A 21612-nucleotide genomic window follows, 5' to 3' on the forward strand; every position below is an offset into this window, starting at 1 on the left:
CACAGCAGGCCAAGCAGCATCTTAGGAGCACAAAAGCTGACGTTTCGGATGAAGGGTCTAGGCCCGAAACGTCATCTTTTGTGCTCCTGAGATGCTGCTTGGCCTGCTGTGTTCATCCAGCTCCACACTTTGTTATCTCGGATTCTCCAGCATCTGCAGTTCCTATTATCCCTAGAACCTCAGCATTACACCGAAGTCTTTCTGGGCCATGAGCACATTTGCTTCTAAATCAAAGTTCCTGTTGATTTGCAGAGATCTGCAGCCACCCAATCCTGGGGTTCCAGTGTAGCAGTCAGTAACCAATCAGGGGAAATGCTTCCCAATTCCCAAAGAAATCTGAAAACACAGGGTTGGGGAAAGAGTTTTTCAAAATGTAAAGGGAAAATATGGAAAATCCCAGTTTTGAAGAACTGAGATTGAACCTGATCTCCTGGCAAATGTTGGACCATTGTGTGGAAGGATCCCTGCAACCTCGCTGTAAAATGTCAGTGAAAATCCTGGAATTGGATTAGCCAATCTACTTCTGGCGTGTTTTTTCTCCACTTCCTTTTGGCTTCAAAAATAAGAAACTGGAGATTGAGCGATTGGTTCAAGTGTCCGAGCTGAAAGCTCGCTTTCTGCCCTCTCTCTTACCCCCGCCTCGCCAACGTTTCCGAGCTGTCAACCCCCACCCCCTACAAAAGGGTCTGGAGTTTAAACAGAGAGACCGTCTCCGAGTTTCCAGGTACAGGACTGACCGCAGGAGGAGGAGGAGGGGAGAGAGAGAGAGAGAGAGACTGGAAAACGGAAAGCGCTAGGCTTGTAAATCCAGGAGCTGGAATTGGACTCGGAACGTTTTGTTCCAAAAAGTTTTTGAAACTTTTGCCGAAGTTTAGTTTCCCTTTGCCAAGGGGACGTGGAGAAACATGCCCCTTTGTGAGTTTTAAAGTTGAGAATCGGACGGAGTGCCAGATTTTTTTCTCTCTCTGGTTGGGGGTGGGAGTGTTGGAGTCCTGGAATTTTTGGAAAGTTTTTTTTCAACGTCTGTGTGGGAAAAGAAAGAGTCGGTGCAGAAAACTTTTGGGGCATAACGGGGAACAGGAGTGCGTAAAGTGGCCGGAGCCTGTGAAGAGGAGAAAGGGGGAAAAAAAACACTGTCAGCAGTCCCGGGGGTAACAGACGAAACACATTGCCCTGACCATGTCCAAATGTAAAGATGACAGGGTTTATACCCCCACTGCAGCGATCGTGAGGATTCCGGACAGCGAAGATGCCTTTGACTCGGAGCCTGGCGTCTCTGCTCGGGGTCCCAGGGATCGCACGCCTCCCCGGGGTAAAAAGATGTTGATTTTCCTAGACCTGATCTGCATTATACTTGGTAAGAACTCTCTGGCAATCTTTAGTCTGTATTGTTCTGGTGCTATCATGGAGGCCAATAAATGCAAATTTCTATGGGGACCAAGCCCATGTTAAAGCCCCCAGTTCTCTGTCTCGGTGTATACCCTCTGGGGAATTATTTCAAATGTTATTCCTCCCTGTCTCTGTAATATGTTCCCAGTGAAAGTCTATGGCAGTGATTTTCCTGTCCATTGCCTACCTTTATTCAGATTTACAGTTTCCATTTGGCCCATCCAGCCTCTGCTATCTCCTGCATCCCCATTACTTACTCCTCAGCCACCCACCTTACTCTGTTTTGTGTACACCCACCTTCTCAACTTGTATTTCTCCCTCAAACCCCATATACCTTCCAATGGAAGTCTCCTCAGTGTGTTGGGTCCACTCTCTGCTCCTTTGCACCTCCCTGCAGTGTTTCTTAGGCTGTCTATCAATATGGAACTGAGTCAGGAATGACACAGGAAACCATTTGGTCCATCAACTCCTTGTCGGCTCTCTGTAGACCAATCCAGTCAATCCCATTTCCTAATTTAGGAGCAGACCCCCCCGGTCCAACTCATCCAGGCTGACCAAATAGCCTAAAGTCCCATTTGCCAGCATTTGGCTCTTATCCTCCCAAACCCTTCCTATTCATGTAGCCATCCAGATGCCTTTTAAATGCTGTAATTGTACCAGCCTCCACCACTTCCTCATTGCCTACACCTCTGTGTGAAAAGGTTGCCCCTTAGGTCCCTTTAAAATCTTTCCCCTCTCACCTTAAACCTATGCCCCTACCCTGGGGAAAAGACCTTGCTGACACTCTGTCAGTAACTCTGTATAGGAATGATTCCCACAGGGCAACAGCAAATGATGGTCCATACAAGAGCAGCTTTGCAACAAATTAGACAATACCTACTGAAGCTTAAGAGTGGGAATGTTGAATTCTCCAGGTATGAGATCAGTGAAATTTTATTGTGGTAAGTAGGAAGATCACATTAATAATATTTAGAAAATAAGTATTTTGGGGTAGAGGCTCAAGTAATTTGAGAATGTACTGTACTCCACAAATCATTAACAGTTGTAATATAAATCCTTTAAGAAAGCAGATTGAGCACTAGGAGTTATTTCTAAACAGACATTGTTAAACTTAGATTGAACTGGACTATGGTTAGATCATGCTTGAGAGATCATCTCTGATCAAAATAAGGATGGAGACACGAGAAGGTGCAAGAAAGATTTACAAGGCTGACCCATAAAAGTAGCTTTTGAATCCAAACCAGTCCAAATTGGATCCAACTGCAATTTGTCAGGCTGTTTATCTGTTTCTTGTCCCCAGTCTGTTTACATTTCGGACCATCAGAAACATGCATCAAAGTGCACAAGAGGTACTGGCTCTTCTGATGCCTGAAGGATGATCTAGTCAAGGTTTACGTTGTTATAAAAAGAGGTAGATAGAATACTCACAGAAATTATGTTCCCACTAGGGCGAAAAAAAAGACAAAACCAGAGACTGTCATGAAATAATCACCAAGTGTTCAAATGGAAAACCAGAATGTGGTGAGAATGTGGAACATGCTACCACAGAAACTAGTTGAGGTCAATATGATAGATGTGTTGATGTGGATAAGTGTGAGCAGGAGAAGGGAATAGGAGATTGTGCTGTCATAAGAGGGAGAATGTGAGGAGGTCTGGGTGAAACATAAATGCCAACATGTTTTAACTGGGCTGAATGGCCTGTTTCTGTGCTGGATATTCTGTATAACCCTGTGAAAAAAGCTTCCTTCTCTGTTTTATAATTCTCGGCCTTGTGTTTGAACTCCGTTCTCGCCTCCACCTTCTCCATATCAGTCATGGTGGCCAAACCATAGGACTGCAAGATCTCTGTGTGTCTTTCTGATCTGGCCTCTTGTGCACTGCAGTTTATCATCAGTCCACATTCAGTTTCCAAAACCTTAAACTCTAGAATTCCTACCCTAACTGTTCCTTTTGGTCATAGAATCCTGACACTGCTGAAAGAGGCTATTTGACCTATCCAGTCTCCACATCCCACCCAGACCTAGCCCCCTACCCTATCACCGCAACTCCACATTTACCACAGCTAGCTCGCACAACTTTGGGCACTACAGGATAATTTAGCACGGCCAATCCACCTAACCTGCACATCTTAGGACTTTGAGAAGAAACCAGACCACCCAGATGAAACCCACATGGACACGGGAAGAACGTGCAAACTCCACGCAGACAGTCACCCGAGGGTGGGATTGAACCCAGGTCCCTGCGGCTGTGAGGCAGCAGTGCTAACCACTGAGTCACCGTGCCGTGACAGTCTTTAAAACCTATGTCTTTGAGCGAGCTTTGGTCACCTGTTCTGATTCTCCCCTGGAATCACATTCCTGGGAAATGCCTTGAGAAGTTGTACTACATAAGCGGCTCTATATAAATGCAGGTGGTTGTTTTGCATAGGGAGCTGAGGCTCTGTCCATTAGCTGCCTACCGAGCTGTGTGGATTGCAGTCTTGTTATTGAAACACTGCACTGCTTCGGTGCCCAGCTGCCTACCAGCTGTGTCACAGAAACCACCATGAAATTAAAGTCACCCCTGTGCCAGAATTTGATGTGGGATATCTGCTGGCAACGAGGACAGATTGCAAGTGAAACCAAGATCTGGTATATGGCAAAAAGGAAACATCCACCCTGGAAACCTGCGATAACAACACAAGCCCACATTTGTGAAACATAAAAACCAGGTTAACATTTAAGGTGAAGATAATTTCATCTGACCTGCTGTCCTCTTCCCTGCAGTTGCTGGATAATTCCAGGAGTTTTCTTTCTAAATTAACTGAAGGTGTCCTGTGTTAAGCAATAGAAATTAGAATCTCGTTTGTGTAGGGCAGTCATGATCTTTTTAGGCCCTCTAGCCTATTCCTGCTTGCGTTTGTCAGTTCTTATGTAGCAATAGTTGTTATTGTCTACCTGTTTTAATCACATCTTGGCAAGCAACCTTCATTTTTACCTGTCATTTAAACCTGTCAGTAGACTCTTCCATGAAATGGATAATAGAATATTTAACTTCTCTTAGCCCTTTGTGATGTGTCCTGTGATGTTTAAGATTGATAAGACAAGTCTCATCTCATGGTTAAATATTGAGGGAAGACTGGGATTATAGGAAGGTTCTGGGCTCAAGTTCGACTCCATATAATCCAGTTGGCACTGAGGAAGGGCTGCACTGTCAGAGGTGTCATCTTTCAGTTGGCTGTAAAAATCCCATGGCATTATTCTGAGGAAGACCAATAGAGTTATACCTAGTCCCCTGGCTGCTATTTATCCCCTCAATCAATCGCTCACAGTCACACTATCTGGTCAATTTCACATCACTATTTGTGAGAGGTCCCCATGTGAAATTTTTGGCTGCGTTGCCAACGTCGCATCAGTGATGACATTGAAAAAGTCCTTTGCTGCTTGTAAAGTACTTTTAGGCACTTTGTGGTCATGAATGGTGCTACATAAATGCAAACTTTTCTTTTGCTATGACAATGTCTTAGGCACCAGAGCATTAGTTACTATAGATGCATCCTCAGCTTCAAAGTGGCTTCGGAATCCCAACCATTCCAAACTGGAGCAACTGGAATTATGTTAGACTGTTCTTTATCCCTCTCCAGTCTGTTTATGTCTCAGACCACAGTCAGATAGCAATAACACCCGAGGCTGGAAATTACTCTCTCAGGATCAAACGTTAGGGACGGTCTCTCTCAAAAGTGCCATGTGGCCGTTATACTTGGATCTTGAAACGGTTGGTTTTGATTTATTGTTGTCACAGTTACCTAAGTGCAGTGAAAAGCTTTGTTTCGTGTGTAGCAGATCACAGCATACAAGGATGTACAGATCATACGGTGATCGAACAGGGCAAGGTATACAAAGTTATGGCTGCACAGGAGGTGTACAAATGCAAGATCGACATTAGATGTGAAATTTGAGAGGTCCATTCAGCAGCCTAGTAAGAGTGGGGAAGAAGCTGTTCTTGAACCTGTTAGGCGGTGTGTTTAAGCTTTAGTACCTTCTGTCAAATGTGAGAGGTTGGAAGAAATTATAAACAGAGTGGGAGGGGTCTTTGACATTTTGGCTTCTTTTCCATGGCAACGAGGAGTATGAAGTTAACGGAAGGAAAGTTGGCTTGTGTGATGCTCTGGGCAGAGTAGCTGTCCGACCAAGCCTGATACACCCAGATAGCATGCTGTCTACGGTACATCTGTAAAAGTTTGGGTTAACTGAGAAACAATTAGGATGTTACAATTGATCTTCAGTGCCCAGGACATGTAACTGCCACAGAGAATGAAGTCAGGCTCAGCTCTAATGATGAGACCGTAGGAACTGCCGATGCTGGAGAATCTGAGATAACAAGGTGTTGAGCTGGATGAACACAGCAGGCGAAGCGGCATCAGCGGAGCAGGAAAGCTGACATTTCAGGGCTGGACCCTTCTTCTTTTCTAAAGAAGGGTCCAGATCCAAAACGTCAGTTTTCCTGCTCTTCTGATGCTGCTTGGCCTGCTGTGTCCATCCAGCTCTACACCTTGTTATCTCAGCTCTGATGATATTCTCAGTAAAACAGCGCTGTTATTACAATCACTATGGAGTTTTCTCCATCTAGAATCTTAATGACATAAAATGAAAATTTAAAAAATCTTTCACTTACAAATGTGACCTTGCTGGCTGGGCCAACAATTATTACTCTTCCCTATACAAGTGGCTACCGTGGCCATTTCAGAGGGCAATTAAGAGGCAACCACATTGTCAGGAGTCACTTGTAGGCCAGATTAGAGAAGGAAATCTGCCAATCCTTAAACTGTCTTTACAACAACTTGGCAGTTTCCAGGTGGCTGTTGCTGTTGGTGGTTTTCAATTCTAGATTTATTTCAGTAGTTGAAGTTATGTGCTCCAGCTACAAAGATCGGTTTTGAACCCACATCTTAGGATCAGTCTCGGATCTCCAGATTACCAGTCCAATGCTGCCATAATCACAGCAGGGGGATTCACTTGCAAACTTCTGATGTACCCATTGTGTGGAACCACACAGGGACCTTTTTGTTGGAGGTGGAGTTTAGATGTTCAGGTACACAGATCAAAGATCCTGAATTTAAATCCCAAGCTTCCAACCATCATAGGTGCAATAAAACCTCGGCAAATTAATTAAAGCATTGCAGTTGGATTTGACAGATTATGTGGAATGGAATCAAGTTTTGTATTTGGTCCCAGCAATATGATGGATCCTGTTTCTATCCAGATCCACAATTTGTATGGAAGTTGCTCCTGGCCCATCTTCCTCATCGCTCGTTGACCAAGACCCGTTAACCATACAAGTCCCTTTCCAGTGGAGCATGTCGTTTAAATACTGATTATATTCAGTCAGAGAGTTTAAATGACTAAAGAAAGGAGCCCAAAATGTTTTACTGCAGTCTTTGAACCCATTAATTACATTGGATTATCAGCTTTAAAACTAGCTGGTGTTCATGGCGTATCCAATAATCTGGAGTATAGCATGGAGATTTGGCTAGAGCTGTCTGACTTTGACAGCTTAGCATTGCCTTTGGGTCTTCGAGATTACCTGCTGAGAGAGGAATAGACCGAACACCAATTATCCATTCTTGTCACTTTGGAAGAGGTCAGTTCGCTGAGGTCAGAAGTAGCAGCAAAAAAAATTTGTTTTCTTTCCTTTACTGAAATATTTTCGATGCACATGTTTGACCCTGCACCTGTAGAGCTCTGGATGGAGGTGTCACGTAGGTGGAGGTAAGAGACTTGGTCTGCTCCAGTACCAGGAAAGGCAATTTAGGTTTGAGGCAGGTATATGACCGAAGTCATATGGGGCTATCTGCTCAAGGTATTCATAAGCCTCTTGACTTCCTCTTAGTTAGTAATTCTGCATCCTAATGGCACTTCCTGGTCTAACCTCTCTCTCACATCTAGAGTCTGATAGCTTTCTTAGAATGCGGTTGACTTTTATATCACTGGCTGCTATGTTCTTAATCTGTGTTCCCTTTTTGAAGATGCTGTAATGACGAAGTGAAAGGGAAGTTATAATTTTAGGGTGGCTATCTACTCTTGGTGTTGTCATTATTTTGTACTGTCTTGTTCTACAAGACTGTTGTTAATATTATTAGTTACTGACTGCTCATTGATTAGTGAATCATACCAAGTTAAAAATGTCAATGGGAGAAGTTTTGCTACATACGTGACTGGTTGTGGGTACTGTGCTATAGTCAAATTACTTAGCGAATAGAGAATCTATTTTTTAAATACACATTTTCACACTTTCACATTTGATCATTTTAACTTTTAGAACTTTGTTTAAAGTCTACCCAGAATCATACATTTGTGGAATGGTTGTAGCATACAAGAAGGCTATTCAGATGACGATGCTTGTGCCAGTTCTCTGCAAGTTAGTCCTACCTCATGATGTCTACCTGCAGCCGTGCAAATGTTTGCTGTTTGGAGCATTATCTACTTTCCCTTTGATAACCACAATTGAATCTCCCCTCCCTCTAAGGCAGTGCATTCTGGATCCTAAACAGGGACAAAAATAAAAGGTTTTCCTGAGGTCACTTCATCTACCAGTGAAGTTGCCAAAAGAGCAGGAGTACATAGATGCTTCGTAAGGGGTAAAGTGAAATCAGTGATCAGTTTATCAGCCATTGTCCAGGGATAGAGCTCAGCTGTTATTGCACAGTATAATAATCTGTTGTATGACCCATTTGTATGAAGAATGGCTGGGGTTGTGGGGGGAGGGGGTGTAGGATTCCTTGAGGCCCATAACTATTTGTGGAACAGTATGTTTGGCACCAACAGCAGAGAAGAAAATAATGATCAAAAGAAATCTACTGGTTCCAAGACAGTGTTTACTCAGGGTTATGTACTTTGGCAGGAAGAATAGAGGAGCTGAATATTATTTAAATAGAGAAGCCTGCAGAAAGTTACAACACAGTGATTTGAGAGCTCTCATGCATAAAAAGCTAGCATTCAAGTTCGGCAGGTGATAAGAAAGGTATATTGAGTCATACAGCATTGAAACGGACCCTTCGGTCCAATTCATCCATGCCCACCTGGTTTCCCAAAACTAAACGAGTCCCATTTGCTCAAATTTGGCCCATTTCCCTCTCAACCTTTCCAATCCATGTACCTGTCCAAATAAGTGTTGTAACTGTAACTGTATCTGCATCTTCCACTTCCTCTGGTAGTTCATTCCACACCCGCAGCACCCTCTGTGTGCAAATGTTGTCCCTCAGGTCCCTTTTAAGCCTTTCTTCTCTCACCTTAAAATTATGTCCCCTAGATGTGAAACCTCCTACACTGGGGAAAAGACTTCTGCTATTCACCTTAGCTATGCCCCTCATGACTTTATAAACCTCTATAAGGTCATCCTTCAATCTCCTATGGTCCACGGAATAACGGTCTCAGCCTATCCAGCATCTCCTTATAACTCAAAACCCCAGTATCAGTGACATCCAGGTCAATCTTTTCTGTGCTCTCTCCAATTCAATAATATCCTCCTTATAGTGGGGAGGCCAGAATTGTACACAGGACTCCAAATGTGACCTAACTAACATCCTTTACAACCCGCAACATGGCGTCCCAATTCCTAAACTCAATGGTCTGAGCAATGAAGGCAAGCATACCAAACAATGCATTTACCTCCCTGTCTATCTGTGATGCAGCTTCCAAAGAACTGAACCCCCAGGTCTCTCTGCTCGACAACACTCCCCAGGGCCCTACCGTTAACTGTGTAAGACCTGTCCTTGTTTACCTTACCAAAATGCAACACCTCACACTCATTCAAATTAAACTCCATCTGCCACTCCTCGGCCCATTGGCCCAATTCTGGCCTTTATTTCAAAGGGAATGGAGTATAAAAGTAGACCAGTCTTCTGAAAACTATACAATGCCATGGTTAGACCAAAGCCTGTGAACAGTTTTGCTCTCCCTTATCTCTGGAGAGATTTATTGGTTTTTGGATTCAGTCCACCGAAGGCTGAATTGAAATGATTCCAGTTAAGGAGTGGATTGTCTTCGGAAGAGAGGTTGGGTAGGTAAGGCCTGTATCATTAAGGTTTAGAAGAATGAGAGGTGACCTTATTGAAACATTCTTTGGGGACTTGACTGGAAAGGTTGTTTCTTGTTGTGGGAGCGATTTATGAGCAAAGGTCATAATCTCTGAGTAAGACAGCAATGGGGGGAAATTTCTTGAGGGTATGAATCTGTGAAATTCTTTATCACAGAGAGGGCTGTTAAAGCTGGGGCATTCAGTATATTTCGAGGCTTTTTTAAAATCAGTAAGGGAATCGGGGGTTATGGAGAAAAGACAGGAAAATGGGGTTGAGGATGATCAGGTCAGCCATGATCTCCATGAATGGCTTACCTTTGCTGCTTGTCTTATGGCCTTGTACACATGGTGTGTGTGAAAGACACAGAGTACCCAGCTCAGAATCAGAATAAAAATATGTAGGGGAACATTGTCTGATAATTGGTGTACCTATTGAGCAGACCAACACCCACTCCAGAGAAATTGATAACTTATTGGCTGTAATTCTAAAAGACAAGATTCAACATGTCCTACCTTGGTTCTAATTCTTCTTTTTCTAAAGAACTGAGTCTGTCCAGGACTATTATGTGCCTGAAGCACTTGAATACCAGGTGAAGCACTCCAGCAAGAACAGACAGGGTCCCCATGTGCCTTGGAGCTGTTTAATAACAAAACAGCCCAGCTATTGTCAATGAAGTATTTAAAGACCTGCTTCCTGAAAGTGGCCGTTGTTTCATGTCTCACCTGCAGGTAGCTCCGACTCTACCAGGCAAGGTATCCAGCTCCAAAGGAAAATTTACTATCTCTTTCCACCTGCCAGAAGGGCCTTGTACTTTTCCATGTACTTGGGGTGACCAATGGATAGACTAGATTAAATGAGCGGAATGGCCTCATTCTGCATCATAAACACTCTGTGAATTGGTAACATTCTTGGAATATTAAGCTGGGATAGTTATCCTATTGGGATCCAGATGGGTGGGAATCCTGAGGTGTGAGAAAAAAGAACAACGTAATGTCCGGCTACAAACTGCAGAATTGGGCCAGAGTTTATATCAATTTGGGATTCCCTGTCAACTTATTTCCGCCCCTCCTTCTGAAAGGGGCGGCAGGCACGGCTGTGTGGCTGTTCCCCACACAGCTCTGTATCCGACTGACCACACTTCTGGATGTAGTTGATTCAGTTAGCTCAGTTGGTAGGACGGCTGGTTTGTGATGCTGTGTGATTCCAAATGCCCTGCCCTGGATAAGGTTACCATAAAGATGTGACCTTAGCTTCTCCCTGGCCTGAGGGGTAGCCACCCTCCAGTTAAGCCACCACCAGTCACCCCTCATAATGAGAGAGCAGCCCCATGATCCTCTAGGACTATTTTACTGTACTTTCTGTTCTGTTCTTCTGGAAGGCGGTAATGCTTGTTGGCAACTTGCCAGTGCCTCCGTGAGGATTTGCCAATTCGCTATGCGTGAGCCGTGGGCGCAGAGTGTAGGTGGATTATTGGTGGTTAGGGTGGCATCCCAGCCAAACTTTATCCCATCTCTGTGCCAGGCTCACAAACACGTTCCAGAATGGGGTCATTGGATGAGGCTGAGAATGGAAATTTTGACTGATTTCTCCCCTTCTTGATCCAGGGAGCTTTGTTAAAAATAATACGCAGTTCTAATTGGGCCGCGATCAACGTCAGGAGTTACGCCTGAGTCTGTCATTCCTAAAATTTAACTTGGTGCCCAACCCAAACCTCGAGGAATGAATTCCAAATTCCTGAAGCCAATTGTACAGCAAGTAAAGGAGGGGTTGAGGGTTGGAGTAGAGAGATAAAAGTTTAATACTTTTTATTCTAGAAATAGCAAAGACAGTGCCAACGATTGTAATGGATTGAAGGATCTAATTGTTTGATCACTCTGCAGTTTATCTGTTTTGTTTGATTTTAATTTTGTTTTATCTTTGTAGCTCATTGTGTTTACTGCCTTTTGGAAGCTGTGGCAGTCTTCCTGCAGTGATATAGGGAGGGCAGAGTGTGGCTAGCAATGCACTTCTCTATACCCACCCCCAAACACCAGCAATGGCATGGAGGATGGGCAGCAGACTAGCACACATTGTGTGCCAGGAGGGTGGGATTACGCCGATCAGTTTGAGTTCACGAAACACTGGGGGAGCACTTGCACAGGAATGAGAGCAGAGGGCTATTTTAAAATGAACGCATTGGAATCAGACAGACTGATGGAAGGCGGTTTATTGTGGAAGTACTGTTTAAAGCCAGGGTCAGTGGGGTCTTGTTAACTTGATGACTTTGCATTAGGAGCCAGCCATCTTAAGTGCAGACTCCCCCAGGAGCCTCTTGAAGACTGAGAAGTTGCAGAGGAAATTCAGAGCCACGTGCCGTCTGTAATGCAACATATTGTGTCTGTGATCTAACATCTGCTCTATCAACATCCATGAAACTTTGGGTTGAGGATGCATTTGATATTGTTAAAAATTTCCAAACCCACACGCAAGAAGAATGCTCCATGCTCATCTTAAATTCTCATTTCATTCTGTTTAACTTCTAGCACAGTGTCTGGGTCACAAGGGTTGTATTTGATGAGTTAGAGCTGAAAATTGTTCGTCTTGGTTTGCCATTTATTCTTTGTGAGGATTGATGGCTGCACCTGAATGAAAGCAAAGGATAGGAAATCTGAAGCTTAGGCTTTGTCTTCTCGGCAACCTCCAACTTGCTGGGGACCAGTTGTAAGGTCACTGTGTTTGACGCAAACGGTTGTTCAGCTTTCGAAGGTGACGGGTTTGGAGAGAAGAGCATTTGTTAGGCCGTGAGCTGGTGTGTCCAAATCCCGCTGCCTTCCCACTTCCAGTGGAACTTGGTTTGTGTTCAACTGCTTGTCACCTTGATGAGGGAGTGTCCCTTCCACAATGGTACACCTCCCAGCCTTCGTTCCTCATCTGCCTGCCCTAGTCAAACCACACCCAGCGCCCCCCAATCCCCAACAACACCTCACCCACCAATCACTAGATCCCTAGACCTCCAGGCAGGATCCTAGGGCTCTGGAGGTACTCTTCCAGCAGGGGCCACACCCACCTCCATAGCACAGCTGAGCACAAGTGCTCTGATTGGCTGGCTGCTCTCTCCTCTGGCACCGTCCTGCCCTTTGAGTCAGGAGATTCCCCATTCCCATGATTCCAGGAGAATCCCTCTGGCAGGGCGGTGGAAGTGGTTGTAATCCCGCTGGGTGATTGCTGCTCACTTTGGACAGAGGTGACCAGTGGGGAATTGAACTCAAGGGCCACCATGCCTTCTTGGCCTTGCCCGTTACCTGGGATGTGGCAGTCCTTGGGTTCAACTCCCCACCGGTCACCTCTTTCCAAAGTGAGCAGCCATCGCCCGTTGGGATTACAGCCACTTTAAGTTTTTCCATATTGAGCCTGCAAGTGGTTAAGACCTGGAGGATGCTTACAGTTCCAAAGGGGCAGAGGCTGACAGGCTGTTATGGTGAAGGCCAGGACCCTCTGCCTTTACATCATAAGGTGATGTGCTTCAAGTCTCACTTGGGGTTTGAGCAGGTCGTCCAGGCTGATGTCTGGTGCGTTGTTACAGGAGCTGGCGGTGTCCTGAGAAAGCCAAGACTCCAATATCGGTTCCTCTTGTGCAGGTTGGAATCTCAAACCAGTTTGAAGAATTGCAGGAAATCATTCTGTTTTCTGGACTGACACACTCCTCGTAACAATCCTAAAGACATTTCATCATTTTTGTGGTATTTCTACATTTTAAGAAATAGCTTCTGCATTTTATTTGCCTACATAACACCGAGAGCACCAGAAGGTCTGTAATTTGTTGTGAATTACAATAGAACAGAGGATACAAAAGCTATGATTATACATTCCTTCTCTTTCCGAGACCTGAGTAAAAGCAAAAGTGATTCAAATGCTCTTTCAGCTACAAAGAGGAATGAGGCATTTCTCTGTGGGAATTGGGTGAATGCAATGATTAAGGTACTCTGCTAATATGCTCAGCTAACCCTAGCACGTTGGCAAATACATTGGAATAGTCGGCAACCACAGGTCACTGAACCCAGGTTTGTTCAATGGTCATTCCTGAGTTAACAAATACCAGCTAAGTCTCTCTTGGAGAGTTGAAGTTGTTCAGAGTGCCATGTTGGAGATATACCTGTCAGGTCCTAGATAGAGCTTCCCAAACCTTTTGTCCCACTGTTGGCTCAATGGCCCCTGATGCCCCCTTCTAGCCTTGTACCACTTCCCTGGCCCTTGACACCCTACCTCCGTTTTATATTGTACTCCCGAGCCACCTCCAAGTCCTCATCTGGTTTAAACTATTGGTTGATGTCAGGAGCCATATGGAGGGATATATTCAAAAAAACCTTCTAACAGTGTAAGAGTGCTCTCACGTGTACAAAGTTAGCACAGAAAAATGTTCATTCAAGAATCCAAAATGTCCTCAAATAGTTACTCAGTTATAAGCAATCAAGCTACCATTCACAAGCACATCAAAAATTACTCCACCTTTAATAACCTCTTAAAACTGTCAATCAAAATGGGAACTCCTCATTCATTGTGTATTTAGAATTTTACAAATTTCACCAAACATTCTTAACGGGCTCCACTGGAATGACAGCCCCTGGGAAAAGTTTGACATTTCTATTAAAGCAACAAAAACAGATGGCAATGATTTTTTTTGTTCTAAACTATACCAGATTTCATATCAATCAATGCATGACAGCAGCAAACTTCCCCTTTTAAAGTAATCAGCTGCTGAAACCTGTTTTTCTTTCTTTTTTAAAGGGCCTCAAATTTAAATAATTTAAGACGTTTAAACAGACCTCATCCACCCTTCAAAAAGCGTTGATGCCTCCTCCGTAAATTTGTCCCAACCCACTGTGTGGGCCAATGAAAATGGAGCCACCGTCTTTTTAACTTCTTAATGCTCCCCCGCCTCGCTGCGTTTGGGATTCAAACACTGCCTTTTTTGCCGTACCTGCAAAAACAGGATTCGCTGGAAGTAGAATATTGGTTGTGACCAGGGAAATAATTCAGCGATATACATGATGCAGTTGTTCAGACAGACAGACAGACTCCCTTTACCTTGTTTCTTCCACTGTACAGGAGAACGGGAGGAACTCTGTTTCCATGTATTCAATGCCAAATAATTTGTGAGCCTTATGAAAAGATGAGGTTGAGTGTCTCTAACACAAACATTTTCTTTGACAGTGCTGTCTTGTTAGTGCCAAGTTCAGAACCTGAACCTCATGTTCTCCATCTGTTCTGACTAGCATTGACAATCTGACAATAGTGCAGCCAGACTGAGACAAGTCAGCTCATGATCTTTTTGTTGTACTTCATTGCGGATTAACATCAAAGAAACATATTGAAACGTGACAAAGAAGTGACTTCTGATGTAAAGGAGGCAGAATATTTAGCTGACCAGGTGTGGGTTGGTTTGTGTTTTTCTCGGCAACAATCAAAGACAGGATGACTTTTTCTTGCAAGCAGAATTGAAGAGATCAGCTCGAGGGGTTTGCAAAGACTGTGTAGAGTGGGCAGAGACACTGCAATCATCCACAGACTGTGTAAATCACATACGTCTATGGTGGTCAGACTAGTTTAGACACAGATGGCTGAGGGTAAAGAGATTTCCATCAGATTGACATCAGAGTGGCCTTTGAATTAAATAGCCACTGTCAGACTTCCAGGTTTGTAGCCCTGTCCATGTTGCCAGTTCTCCATTGCCACAACATTTAGCAAATAGTCCCGACAAACCTGTACATGATGCGGGAGGGTTAGGGGACCATCATTGTGCACACTATATCTGTGTGTTGTGCCACAGCGTACCACTTCTTCCTCCTTCTCAACCATGAGGTATGTTGTCTTTCCTCGCCTGCTCTGACATTTCTGGGAACACGTTATCCCTAGGCACCTTCTCTCAGCTTGGTCACTAAGGGTGATCCTACCAGGAGCAAGGAGCTTCTGAGAACATTGCTCAAGGGATCGTTGGAACCTCTCGAGCCCTTCTAACATTTTGACGTGGTTGGAGTGAAGGGCAATGGCTAACTAACTTCCACAAGACCACATCTAGAATGGTATCTCCTGAAAGAAAGCTGTGCTTTCAACTGCTAAAACTTATTGATGATTCCAGATGTAGTGATAAAATTTATTATGGATCTAATTAATTTATGACTAAAGTTAAGAGCACATTATGGTGTTTTGAGTCCCTCCCAGGGTCTGGTAGAGGAGCCTCGAATGGTGCTTTGTTCCACTGCATCCAAACAGCTGGTGCTATCATGAAGGTTATCTTTTGGATTGAAATATAATTTAAGCACAGATAGTGGCATGCCCCAAATAATGCAAAAATCTTTCCCCAGTCTTTGTTCTGGAAGTAGACTGTGTTTTTGGTGAAACTGCCAGAACAGGGACTGTCTCTGGACGTGTTGAATTATGCAGAGCTTTAGCTTCTCTAGCACTGATGGTAGCAATGAATGGACTTGGTGCTGTGAATGTAAAATGTTTGCCTGTAAAATGATTGCTGTGGATGTAGTGATTGTAACACCTTCAGCCAGGTGGCTATCATAGAATGGGAGTTCCCTGATTAGGGCTGTTAATCTGGTCCAATGAGGGAGCTCTGCCTGACAGATATAAACAGGAGGGTCAGAGATTCTGAGATAACAAATGTACAGCTAGATGAACACAGCAGGCCAAGCAACGTCTTAGGAGCAGAAAAGCTGATGTTTCGGGCCTAGACCCAATCTGTTCACTTGGAGAGCTGACTCTGAGGGAGCTAGATTAGAGTTAAGGACTCTCCATGTGTAAGATCAAAAATCACACGACACCAGGTTATAGTCCAACAGGTTTAGTTAAAGACACAAGCTTTCAGAGTGTCACTCCTTCTTCAGGTGTCAGTGAACAAGGTGACATTGAGCACAGAATTTATAACAAAAGATCAAAGGGTCATAAAACTGATGCAGTGTTGAACAAATCTAAGTTGGCTGTTAAATCTATATAGAGTTAGAAAGGATTAATATACAAATTCCCAAATTTCTTTCCAGTCACTGCCCCACGATAACGAAAGGTTTTAGTACACCAGTACAGCAGAGGTGACATGTCAGCTCAGACAGTGCAGTTTAGGTGTGAGGCCTTGTTTAGAATCTGGCTGTGTATCACCTTGAAGTCATACTAGTTTTTTTTTGCAAAGTAGGAATTTATAAAATGCCATATTGACTGTCTACAAATGTGTGTGCTTTTTGAGCAAAATAGAATGTATCTGCAGTTGCAAATCTGCGAATACAAATTCATGCTGTAAATTTGTGTGTGCGTGTGGTGGGGGAAAGAGTGAGAGAAATTCAGAAATTTGCATATTAATCCTTTCTAACTGATTAAAGATTTAACAGCCATCTTAGGTTTGTTCAACGCATTCACATCAGTTCTATGATTCTTTGACCTTTTTACTTATAAATTCTCTGTCTGATACCACCTGTCTCAGTAACACCTGAAGAAGGAGTGAGACTGTGAAAGTTTGTGTCTTCAAATAAACCTGTTGGACTATAACCTAGTATTGTGTGATATTTTTTTTTGACCTTATCCACCCCAGTCCAATACTGGCGCCTCCACATCATTTCCACGTGTAAATAAAGGGTGACCTAGTGACCGGATACTGGCCTGAATGGATTTATTTAAATAGAGGCTTTGACACCTAAAATGAAATTAATAAGTGTGTTAGGGAGATGCAGAAATGGTTCAGTGCGATGTGGCAAATTGATTGAGTGGGTAAGTGCATGGCAGATGCAGTAGAATGTGAGGTTATCCACTTTGGTAACAACAACAGGAAGGCCGATAACTATCGGTATGGTGATTGGATTGGGAATGGGGGAGGTGCATAGAGAGCTAGGTGTCATCATACATCAGTCGCTGGAAGTTACTAGGCAGGTGCAGCAGGCCGTGAAGAAGGTAAATGGCCTTCATAGTGAGAGAATAGGACTACAGGAGCATGGATATTTTGTTGTAATTGTACAAGGCCTAGGTGCAATCACACCTGGAGTATTGGTCCTGCTATCAGAATAAGGATATTCTGGCTATGGAGGGAATGCAGCAAAGATTTACTAGACTGATTCCTAAGACAGACGAACTGATGTATGAAGAGAGACTGAGTTGGTTCGGACTATATCAATTTTAAGCTTAAAGGAATGAGGGGGATCTCATAGAAACCTATAAAATTCTAACAGGACTGGACAGTAAATGCCGGAAGGATATTCCTGATTCCAAGGGATTCCAGAACCATTTGGAGGATTCAGGGAAGGCCATTTTAGGACTCAGATGAGGAGAAATATCTTTACCCAGAGTGTAGTGAGCCTGTGGAATTCTCTGCCACAGAAAGTGATTGAGCCCAAAATGTTGAATGTTTTCAGGAAGGAGTTAGATATAGTTCTTAAGGGTGTAGGGGAGAAAATGAGAACAAAGGACTGAGCAGGATGATCAGCCATGATCATACTGAATGATGCATCAGGCCCAAAGAGTCTAGTCCTGCTTCTATTTTCTATGTTTCTGGTTCTATCTCCCCAATTTTCTCCCACTCCCAGTTGAAGTAGTATTCAACAGGCAGTAATTGTTGAGGTTGTACTGGGTTGGGTACACTGCCAGCGAAGGAATTGTCAGTCCATATTTAATGTACACCACAGCTGTTCAAACACTTTGAGGTGAGAGGGGGTTGCTTGTGTGAATGAAGACCAGATGGCCAAAAGCAGCCAAGAGAATGGACACTCTCCATCAGGACCTGACTCAGGAATCTATAACTGCTACGGGGTCCATCAGGAATCAGTTGTGTTGATAACTGGAGCGAGGAAATTACTGTTTCTTTAAAACTTGTTCTCAAGAAACCTACTTTTCCTCCTGCAATTAGTTCTGCAATTTAACATTTTATTGCAGTGGTATTTCTCTCCGTGCTGACTGTGACAGTATTTCTAACTGTAAATGGGAACATGCATCTATTAACGGAGGCAGGTTTCCTCTGCTCACAATATACAGTAGTCACTGTTTCAAATAAAGTTAGAAAGCAGCTCCTCCTGAAAGGAAGAAAATAAGACAACCACTTGGTTTATTACATCTGCAGGAATGTTCTGAAAGAGAGGCTTTTGTTTATTTAGCACTTCTCATGGACACCCCACATCCCAAAGCTCTTTGCAGCCAATGAAGTACTGTGGAAGTCAGTACTGTAGTGTCAGAAATCCAGCAGTTAATAAAACAAGCTCCCTCAAACAACAAGGCAATAATGTTCATTTTGGTTTATTTTTTGGAATAAGATTCAGCCATGACATTTGGAGAACTTCTGTGCAATCCTTTGAAATTATGCCATGGGATCTTCCCTACCCACTAAGCAAATGGGGTCTCCGAATTAACATCTCATCAGAAAGATGGCATCTTCAACAGTGCAGCACTCCCCACTCAGTGCTGCGCTTGATCATAGAATCATAGAGTCCCTGCAGTGTGGAAGCAGGCCTTTCAGCCCATCGAATCAGCACTGAGCCACTGATGAAGATCCCACCTAGACCCAACCCCCACCCTATCCCTGTAACCCTATATTTCCCTTGGCTAACCCATCTTCCCTGCTCATCCCCAGACACTACAGGCAATTTAGCACGGCCAATCCACCCTAACCTAAACATCTTTGCATTGATCTCTGTTTCAAGTGTTGGAATGGGCCTCGAAGCCAGGTTCTGCATAACTGCTGGATAGGCAAGGACTTATACCCAGTGAGTTTCTGAAATGGAAATGAAATGACTGGTCAGTTAATCTTTCTCTGATTCAGATTGAAACCTCTCTTGCTCTTTTACTGAATAGCACCATTAAGCATATTGAAGAACATTTGACGGGGCCAGTTCAGCACTCCCTCAAGATCAGATTTGTTGCCTCTGTGTCTGATCCTGGGATGTCGCTGGAAGCAATAACCTCCATGATTTAGTGCCACCAACTGAAGCATGCTGACCAATTTGGATCCAATCCAAAATCAGGTTGAGTGTTTGATTTGCTTATCTGCGATCGTTGTGTCAAATGGTGCAGGAATGTGCTGCTGAAAGTCAGGGGAAGCAAGTGTGATAGTGCAGGATTGCTTCTAGAAACAGGGGATGTGTTTTATGGGTGTGGTGGAGCAGTGCAGTATGGAAGGAAGGGAGGTTTTCCGTGTCGATAGGGAGGGAGCTGTAAGTGTCCCATGGGTAGGAGCTGTGAACACCAGTATAGACCATGACGCTGGGCTGTGCTGGGTAAGAGTCATGCAGGTGATGACGTTACTGCATCCTTTCCAACCCTCCAGACATTGTAGAAATCATCATTTAAATGGATTGGTGAGGAAATGCATATGGATTTCAAGTCAAGAAACGGAGGGTAATGCGCAGTGCAGCAGGAAATGAGAAGCCTGTGAACAATGAATGGATGTGCATTATCAAAGGTGAAAAGGAACAGGATGTGGGTGTGACTACTGACCATTAACTTGAGAACCTCCAGCTCTTGTCACCAGGACTGTACAAGGACTGCAATCCATCTCCACCATACTCGCTGATAAAAGATTGCAGATTCTTTTTAACCCTTCAAACCCCGTTGGTAAATCCAGCTTGGGGCATTTTGTGGCTCATATTTTCAGAAGCCAATTATGTAATGAGAAAGTTCTTCTTTGCACTAAAGAAATGGTCATGTGGCTTAACTTACTTGACATAAAGCTTCAGTTCCAGTAAATCTTGTCAAAATGAAAGTTTAGCTTCCTTGGACCCAAGCCATATTGGTGCTGTTTTTGTACTTAGTGAAGTGGCTGTTTTTAAGAAGAACAAACTAGTGTTATATGTTACCTGCCTTTTAAGGGATACAGAATGCTGCCCCTTTCGAAGGAAGCACTCGGGAGAATTGGAGCATCCCATGGGCCTTTGAAGTACTGACGTACAAAAATAATTGAGATAGTGCCAGGCTATTAAAATGCACTGAGTATGCAAGACCAGATTAGACTTGCATTCACATAGAGTCATGGATTCTTAGTGCAGAAGAGGCCCTTCAGCCCATCGAGTCTACACCAATGTAACCATCACTAAAAATATGCCAATCCCAACTTCCTGCACTTGTCCCACATCAATGAATGTTATGATATTTGAAGTGCTCATGCAGATATTTTTGAAAGATTGGAGGTTTCCCAGCCTCCACCACCTTACCAGGCAGTGCATTCCACCCGCTGAGTGAAAAGGTTTTTGTTCCCTGAAACTCCTGTCCCTTATCATTAAAACGATGCCCTCTTGTGATTGACCCCTTGGCCAAGGGGAAAACTGCTCCCCATTCACCCTGTCTGTACCACTCATAACCTAATGCTCCTCAATCATAACCCCCTTCAGTCTTCTCTGCTCTAAAGAAAACAATCAAAGTCTATTTGATCACTCCTTATAGCTCAATTTCTCCATCCCAGGCAACATCCTGGTGAACTTCCTCTGCACTCCCATTCAGTGCTACCACATCCCTTTTGTAGTGAAGTGACCGTAACTGCATACAGTACTCCTGCTGTGGCCTGAAAAACGCTCTGTACAACTCCAACATTATCTCCTTGCTCTTATAATCTGTGCCATGATGAGAAGAAGTGTCCCACAAGCCTTTTTTAACTATTCTGTTCACAAGCTCTGTCGACTCCAGGGATCTATGAGCAATTACTCCAAGATCCCTCAGTTCCCCTAAGTTACCTAGTGCCCTGCCATTCATTAAATACTCCCTCATCTTGTTTCTTCTTCCAAAATGTGTCATCTCATGCTTGTGAGGGTTAAGTACCATCTACTGTTGGTCTGCCCATCAGACCAACCCTTCCTGAAACCTACAACCATCTTTGCTAAAAGCCGCTTTATCAATCTTGGTGCCATCTGCAAATTTGCTTAACGTTCTCACTGCGTTTTCATGCACATCATTTATGTATATAAACTAACGATAAAGGTCCCTTTCCACTTTACACATAGCCCCTTACAACTCACTGGGCTCTCAAGAGCCAACGAAGCATGTTTGCTGACAGTTATACTACAGGACTAGTTACTGCAGAGCAAGCTCCCACACTCTGCAATGTGATAACAACCACATCATCTACTCAAATGACATCAAGGTAACAATACCTAACCAAAGGAAAATGAGAGATAATGGGAACTGCAGATGCTGGAGATTCCAAGATAATAAAATGTGAGGCT

General features: G+C 43.7%; 1 protein-coding gene across 1 annotated transcript in view; it reads left to right on the forward strand.

Annotated features, from left to right (window-relative positions):
* Nucleotides 1-336: 336 nt before the first annotated feature.
* The window catches only part of LOC125447496 (phospholipid phosphatase 3-like), a 77807-nt gene continuing 56531 nt past the window's right edge, over nucleotides 337-21612 (forward strand). Inside the window, exon 1 of the mRNA XM_048521925.2 lies at nucleotides 337-1357. Within this exon, the coding sequence (XP_048377882.1) occupies nucleotides 1180-1357 (178 nt within the window). The 5' untranslated portion in view covers nucleotides 337-1179. The remainder of the gene's footprint in view (nucleotides 1358-21612) is intronic.

This window comes from Stegostoma tigrinum, chromosome 35, assembly GCF_030684315.1.
Source record: "Stegostoma tigrinum isolate sSteTig4 chromosome 35, sSteTig4.hap1, whole genome shotgun sequence".
NCBI lineage: Eukaryota > Metazoa > Chordata > Chondrichthyes > Orectolobiformes > Stegostomatidae > Stegostoma > Stegostoma tigrinum.